The following is an 8,102-nucleotide window of genomic DNA, read 5'->3' as shown; positions in this document are numbered from 1 at the left end:
TGAAAGATAGAAATACTTTGATACATTATCGAAACATGGATCCTTATATTGTACTTAGAAATGATGAGATATAAGTTATGATGTATTTCTCTAAGTCTTGGTAATCCGAAAATGGCTTTGCTTAGGATATCATGCTAGTTAAATAAATCATATGTTAATGGAATGTGTAATTATAACCTACATAAATCAACCAAGGAGAGGTTGTGTGAGTTAACTACAACCACTCAAAGTTGTTAGGATTAGTATTTGAGAAATCGAAGTCAATTCTAATCATTCTACTTTACCAACTGCTTGTCTACTTAAATTGACATTCTTGGGGTAGCATGCTATTAAGCATAGGATGGACTTGAAAATATGCATGCTATTATTCATTATGTCATAGAATGTGTTCACTCAAAAATGGGGATCATAATTCTATCATATATTATTAGGACAAGTCTATCACATGTTTAACTATTAATCATCAAGGAACAATGGAGTGGATTCTAGATATTAGATGGTAACCTTCGCATAATTGAACAACTCGTTTAGAATCTCTTATCTTGGTCACCTATATATTATATATAAGTATTTATATTTTATAAGAAGTTTGAAGAAAATTAACCCCAAAATGATTAAAACCTCCGATTAAAGTAAAACAATGATTCACTATTAGAAACAGTTGTGTCCACGGATCGATACTTGGTTCTTACCAATACTATTCTACATATACGATAGGTACACTTGTCTATTTTTTGTGTGTTTAGTCTTTATAGAAATCACTTTTATAAATTTAAAACACGATCTTGTGCAAAAAGCAAATCATTCCATCCCTATATAATTTTAAGACGCACGCGCACATCGCATCAGTAGCCTAGTTGTGATGATGAGTGCAATCAAAGTCATGCAAACTGTTTATTTGTTTTTTTTATGTTCAAAGGCATGTATAGAACTAGGGTAGTGAAAGACCAAAATACCCATAAAAGATTATCCGCGTGTCATTTAGACTTCCTCAGAAGTCACCCGCGGAACATTCCCAACACCCCCATAACTTATGTCAGAGGAAGATTAAAGACCATCTGCGGGTCGATCAGGACTCCCTTAGAAGTCATCCGCAAGGCATTCCTCCATGCGCAAAGATGACTAGTGGATGACTTTAGCAAATCAGTTGTAACAAACTTCCTTCTAGAATAATTACGCGAAGAACCTTTTTGGAGAGCACGTGATGTAACAACCAATTAAGAAATGACAACTGGCAAGGTTGTTATAACTGTGCACATGGCCAATTATCTCGTCCTATCATATGTGGATACGTGTCCAGTTTGATACAAAGAACATCTTTTAGAAAAGGACAGTTGTATCAATAAAATTCCCTTTAACCACCGGCTATACATACCCTCTTCATCACCACAAGGTATGGATACACACTTCACCTACTATATCAATTACTAAAAGTACTTTCTCTCTATTACTGTATCAATAATATTACCCTTAACCTCCTCTTGTATATCCCGTAAAGAGCTCATGGTGTTCTGTTTTACAGGTTTCCGTCACTGGACTTGTTGAGCTTTACTTATACCGTCGTGTTACTAGTTATTTGACTCGTATCTGTGGAACCATCGGTCTAGCCTACCTAGGTTCAGATCCGTGCTTTTTCATTGACGTCATCCGTGAGACTCGAACCCACAACCATCGGTCTGCTAGTTGACTTGTGCTTTTATCTAATATATGTGAGCATTATATAACTGTAAATTTTTCTAGAAAATCAAAAAATAGAAATAATGTTACGACACAAAGAAGAAAACAAAGAACATTTTTTTAAAACTAAGAGTGATGGATGTGAAAATAAAAAGAGTCAATATGAGTAAGGGTTTGATTAGTAGCCTTTGATATAATAATAATAATTATTATTATTATTATTATTATTATTATTATTATTATTATTATATAAATTGGATGTGGCTCAATGGTAGAGTACTCACTTTACTAGTGAGAGTTAGGAGGTTTAAACCTCACTATCACCAATATATATAGGAGATATAAGGGATGATCCTGGCTTGCCATGGTTCGAGTCCTGGTCTCACCCGGTTTTACCAGCTCCTCGCTGTCGTGTCGTTTGGCGGGTGTGGAGGTCGGGTTTTATTCGGTGAATCCCTCAATAAGTGGACTGCTAGGGGCTCTGTCCGTCCGGACTAGTGGGAGTACCCAGCGTTACTTAGTTGATCGTTCAAAAAAAAATTTATTATTATTATTATTATTATTTGCTTTTGTCATCTTTGGCCATAGAAAGAATATTTTAAAATGAAGAATATTTGTAGCGTATATAAGGAAATCGAATTTGGACTTTGATGTCGATATGCTGCTACCTACTTCCCAAGAAAACAGGCTTTCCTAATAATTAAATTACTATATAAAATATCTCCCCGATCTTTTCTTGGTAACGAATTTAGCGCCGTTATGCGCAATCTGCGATAAGAATAAATAATGTCAAAAACCATAATAACTTGTATTTTAAATAGCCCTTTTAAATATTCAATTATTTGAGATATGAAAACAGAAGCGATGTTACCAAATGAGCTATTAACGATACTGAAGAAACACTAATCGACCCCAGACAGATTACGGATAATCTGGGGGTTAAATAAATGTTTCCCACGAGGGGTTAGACCCAGCAAAGATGGTTCTTCTGATAACCTGCAAAACAGACACCGTGAGCTCGTCACTGAGAAGGGGGGGTACCTCCTTGTGACCACCCTCCGGCGTGAGAATCAGACTAGATTGCTCTTGAATATGTGTATATTAAGAGATTGCTAGAGCAGATATCAGGTATAAGATGTAAGATACAAGATGAGATTAGATGATCATACCATTTGGGGTATTTATAGCCGAAGGTAGGTTTCCAAGAAGGTATAGCCGGCTGAATAGTATTCCTGTTCTACCAACTGTGGCCTACGCACGTGCCATGCTGGTAGTTGGTGGGTAGGCAGCGGCTGACAGTGACCAGGCCTGCTGTGTACTATTCCTTTTCCACCAACTACAGGCTATGCACGTGGTATGACAGGAGTTGGTGAGTAGGTAGCGGCTAATAGTGACATACAGTACAAGAGCATGCTGCTCGCCATACTGTTGTCAATGAGCTGTCGTATCTTTGGTCAGATCTTTTGCCCATACCTCGTCAGGTACAGTACAAAAGATCTTTCAGTATCGTACAGACTGGCTCATTTGGGCGGGAGTATTCCCGGCTTGCTCATTCCTTCTTCAGGTGACTACTGAATTATTATGAGAGTTAAGCCTTGTGCGTGTAGCCTTGCTGCGCGGGTAGCCTTCCCTGATGGCTGGTATCCGTAACTGCGGGAACAGGCGGAGTACTTGGAAACCATTGGGAGGCGTTTCCTGCGGGAACAGCTAGCGTATTGCGCGTAAGGACGTCACGTCTCTGAGCATGGTAGGTCCTGCGGATCCAGTTGGTTTCTGCGCAGGCGGGTTCAACCGCGCAGACGTCCGTTAAGGAGTCTTGCGGGTTCAACTGCGTAGACGTCCCTTTTCAAGGTGAGTTGCGGGTCCAACTGGGCTCTGCTGGGACGTACCTCTTCAGATACCGTATTAGTTAGTTCGGGTCTAACGATGTTACCAAATGAGTAATACTTTAAATAGTTAGTTCCGTAGTGACTATTCATGACTTTTGAAGGGGTATGCACTCGCCTTAACATTGAGCGGGGCGGGTCAACCCACAAGATATAGACAAGAGGCTTGAAATCAGGATGTCATGAAGACACAAAGCCAAAACCTATGCGCAAGCGCATGAAACATCTGCGCGTGGCGCATATCACATACGCGCAAGCGAATGAAACATCTGTGAGAATAAATAGAAGACCTTGCGCGTCCCCGGGATAGGCGTATAAAGGCCGCGCGTAAGCGACACACAACAAATGAGACAATAGTTTAATCCAAATCAGGATAAGGACAACCATGATTGTACTCATCAGGCAACCTTCCAGAAGGTATCTTTTAAGGAATAAAAAATGTGCTGATGTTGACAGCTACCAATGAAGGGTGGACAACTCAGCAAAGCCCATGTGCCACCACGTGATGGCACATGGGTCAGGTGAAATACCTTGGTCAGAGAATAATCAATGAAAAAACACCAGGTGTCCTAAGTACACGTGGCGCGAAGCAATAGGAGAAGGCCAAAAAGGCCCTAATTGGGTCTGAGCCCAATCATTGGAAACCCTAATACTATAAATACCACACCACCTCCACAGCTGGAGGCAGGCAGAAAAATATACTCTAAATCCTTTACTCATTTTCACATCTTGATTAGCTTCTCCTACAATACATGATTCTCACACCGGAGGGTTACCCCAAAGAGGACCCCTCTGTCCCTTTCTGAGGGGTAAGCTCACGGTGCTGTTCGTTTTGTAGGTGGAAGAACTCGCATCTCGGAAAACCATTGGGTGATATAGCATACTCGTACCCGAGGAACGTTGATCGTATCCAAGTAAGTTGATACACGCTTCTTCATTGGCGCCATCACCTGTTACAACGGCAACAAAACTACTATTTCATCAATTTTCTCTTCACCATGGTTTCCAGTGTTCGAAACAATGATCAAGTTCTGGAGGATAATGAGCTTGAGGATGTTAATGAGGGACATCAGGTTCTGAGGGCGCCGCGTGACACTGCGCGCACCACCAGTAACCATCCCTTCAACACAACACCTCATAGTCAAACTGAAACTCCCCCAGACGATCTCACGTTCCAAAATCTGACTGGTGCAAAACAAAAAGGACCAATGGGCCCGGAAGTTGAAACCAATGACCCTAAATAATGGCTCATAAACGAACAACGGCGTTTAATGGACAAATACAATGAGTTGGTAAAAAACAAAAAGTTAGCCGATTTAACACAAAGACTCGCATTTGATAAACAAACCATTTAGGGAACAACAAAAAAGACGCGTGCGCTGGAAGACGGTCATTCTGTTCACACCGAACAAGCTGATATTAGTGATGAGGAAGAGGTGCACAGCATGAAGAAGACGCGAGATACTCATGCAGGAGGTTCACAGCTTCGCGCACACGTGCACATAGCACCTGGAGCCAAAGCTGATATGGATTTATATACACCATACAACCCACAAGCGAAAAAGCAAGTGGACGTAACCACACCATATAGGCCAACCATCTTGGTAAAACATTCAAAATTCGCTGAGCGCATTGCGAAGGCTCCCATTCAACACAAAACCAATATGCCAAGTGGTTTAGGCAAGTACGATGGTACAACAGATCCAGATGATTTCTTACAAGGTTTTTATAACACTGGAAACTTAGAAAGCTTCTTCAACATTCTTTATAGAAGATTGTTAGTTTGGATCTCGTTCGTGATACTTCATTACGAATACTCAATTTTACATTAAAATATAACAAGTATTAATTTATTATTTTCTTTCTTTAAGTTTGGTCCAATTCCAATTATATTAACACACATTTTGTGCCTATGGATATTATAAATATTTCATTATTAATGTTTTATGTCAAGAATATCTAGAACTCACCTGATATTAACTACCTTATAACCGTTAAGAGGAATTCATATTTAATTACATTAACAGAAACCTAACGTGTGTCAAAACTGAAAACCTTAGACGAATATTGTAATCTGCAGGAAATTGAAGGGTTAAATTGTAATAACGACATAGTTTATTGCTTTTTACAAACAATAATTATAATTATATTATTTACAAACGGACTGCTTAACCATATGTACTCCACGCTTTAGAGATTGTACCCAGATGGTAAACGGAACCAGGCTGAGCTTCAATTTATACATATACAAAAGCTACAAACTGGTCCCTCAACTTTTAAGTAACTCTAAAACGAACCCTAAAGATTTAGAAACTGCCTAACCCCCCCCCCAAAGTATCTGCAAACCATCTTTCTAGCAAAATTGCTTCTACTATTAGAGTAGCTATACACATATCTTGATTATTATCGGAACTGGTGTCGGTATCGGAAATAGGTAATTTTCTACGATTTTTCTTTACGCTTGTGTTGACAAGCTTTTGGCGCTTATAAATGTTCCATGGAAACCATATGGAACCCTTGACGGGAGCTTCACGGTCGCCTCTAACTGTAATGTGATGGCATTGACGATTTGAAGCTCTGATTGCGATGTTTTCTCGTTGTGGACGAACGACAAAATGTGGCCGTCGTCTTCACTTACTGGGTTAGAGTCTCTTGGAAGAAACATGGGCTCCCCACCATATTTTTCGTCTCCGTAGATGAATTTTTTTATTTCGCCTGTAGAGAGGTCCACTTTAGCGAACCCCGAGACTTTCGGCCACGGGTCTGCTATCGCAAGGTATGCGAATTTCGACTTGCGCCCAAGAAGGTTTTTGTTTACCATCCCGGCTTCCAAATTAACATCATTTTGGGGCGAAATGAGCGCCCGACGAGTGGATTTTCCGGTTTTTAGATTAAGCCTTATTTCCGATAGTACACTTTTCAATTCTTCGTTACATTCATTAAAAATGGAGTCCGCGGGAGTCATGCAGGACCCGATCACGACAACCTCGTCGGTTTCGGGTTCTTCCCAAGCGTTCCAAAGATGAAAACAGAAACAATCGGGAACATCAACCCATTTGATCCCCGAATCATTTTCGGCATACTTGTCGAGAACACCAAACCGCGACACTTTCTTTTTATCAAACACCACGGGCGACCCACCCGTGATCATCTCCGACATCTTGAACACCACCTGGTGGTCCGGGACCACAACGAAATTCTCTGTGATTGCGAAATCATGAACCATAGTGGGACCCCCCAAATTAATCGCGACGTCTTTCGATTTTGACCCATCAGGTGAAAATCGAAAGTATTTTAAGTAAGGCTTCTGAATTACATCGTAACTCAGAGCAAAAAGCTCACCTGAAACTGGGTCCAGTTTCGGGTGAGCAATCATAGTAGACTTTAACTGTCCGTTAAAGTCATACCTTCCGACAGTTTTCAAATCCCCTGTCGGGGTAACCCGCACTTCATACGGCAAATCATCCTCGGACATAGCTAAAAGCCGATTATTAAAATAAACCAAACCCGCATTCGCCACACCGATTCCTTGACTATGATCAACCAACCTGCATAACCCGCGAGCATAAAACAACAAAAATTTAGCAATACCCGCATGACCATGAAGCTCCCCAATCGCTTTCGGGAAAACCGGTTTCCCGATCGCGCGTTCTTGAACAAGCCTTTGCGTCTCGGTAAACCGACACGCGTAGCTTGCAAATCCCTTATCGAACTTAACCGCGTAAATCATACCATCACCATCAAACAAATGGTGACCCGAAGTTGGCTCGAACATCGGGTTGGCCCCGTTACGCAAGTACACACCATCAATATGGTCCGGGATTGTCCCGTCTACTAGACAATGTTGCACCGGGTGTTCTGGCACCGGGGAGAAGTTTCCCGCAATTTGGACATTGGGGTCAACTGTTTTGGGTAAGGGGTGTTTCTTTTCGCGTTCGAGTAACAAGTTTTCGATGGCGTCCAATGCGATCGCGGACGCCTTTTGTAGCAAATTCCATGGTTTTGTAAGTGGGGATTGTTTAGGGAAAGTAATGCTGGTAGGCGATTGAAGAGTATACTTGATTAATGTTTTGTGTTTATTATTATTATTATTATGATGATGATGATGATGTGAGTATTTGGTTGTTATGGGATTTGGTAAGCTAGAAGAGGCCATTGTTGTAAGTGGAAGCTATTATGTTTTAAGCTTAAGGAATTTGAAAGTGAAAGTGGGTGGGAATGTAAATAAGAATAAGAATAAGAAATAATAATATTTTGGTGTTTTGGGATGAAGGAATGGGAGGATATTAATAGTGGGGGAGGGTGGTGGTGGAGGTCCACCTTAAAATAGGTATAGGTGACCACGTGTTGGATGGTTAAACAGAGATGCAAAACATCGACAAGCCAAATTATATTGCTCGTCATCGGTGTATTTATTATTCTATTCTATTTTTCCAACAAATTCTATTATTTTATGGATGGAGTTTTTTTTTTGTCTTGTTAATGTTTTTTAGTGTTTGAACACTTTTTTAACTTTATCAAACCTTACGTTTTCACACA

General features: G+C 40.5%; 1 protein-coding gene across 1 annotated transcript; it reads right to left on the bottom strand.

The window, feature by feature from the left end:
• Nucleotides 1-5,914: 5,914 nt before the first annotated feature.
• Nucleotides 5,915-7,719, bottom strand: LOC143584954 (9-cis-epoxycarotenoid dioxygenase NCED1, chloroplastic-like). The gene has a single exon (XM_077066867.1). The coding sequence runs from the start codon at nt 7,717-7,719 to the stop codon at nt 6,019-6,021; it is 1,701 nt and encodes a 566-aa protein (XP_076922982.1). The 3' UTR covers nt 5,915-6,018.
• Nucleotides 7,720-8,102: the final 383 nt, after the last annotated feature.

This window comes from Bidens hawaiensis, unplaced genomic scaffold, assembly GCF_021521415.1.
Source record: "Bidens hawaiensis isolate Kalapana, Puna unplaced genomic scaffold, B.hawaiensis_p1.1 tig00001575_1, whole genome shotgun sequence".
Taxonomy (NCBI): Eukaryota; Viridiplantae; Streptophyta; class Magnoliopsida; order Asterales; family Asteraceae; genus Bidens; species Bidens hawaiensis.
This window is presented reverse-complemented; position numbering and strand designations above follow the sequence as displayed.

What these genes read in the sequence shown, in the direction of transcription:
- LOC143584954 (XM_077066867.1), bottom strand. Translation starts at nt 7,719, where the DNA reads ATGGCCTCTTCTAGCTTACCAAATCCCATAACAACCAAATACTCACAT.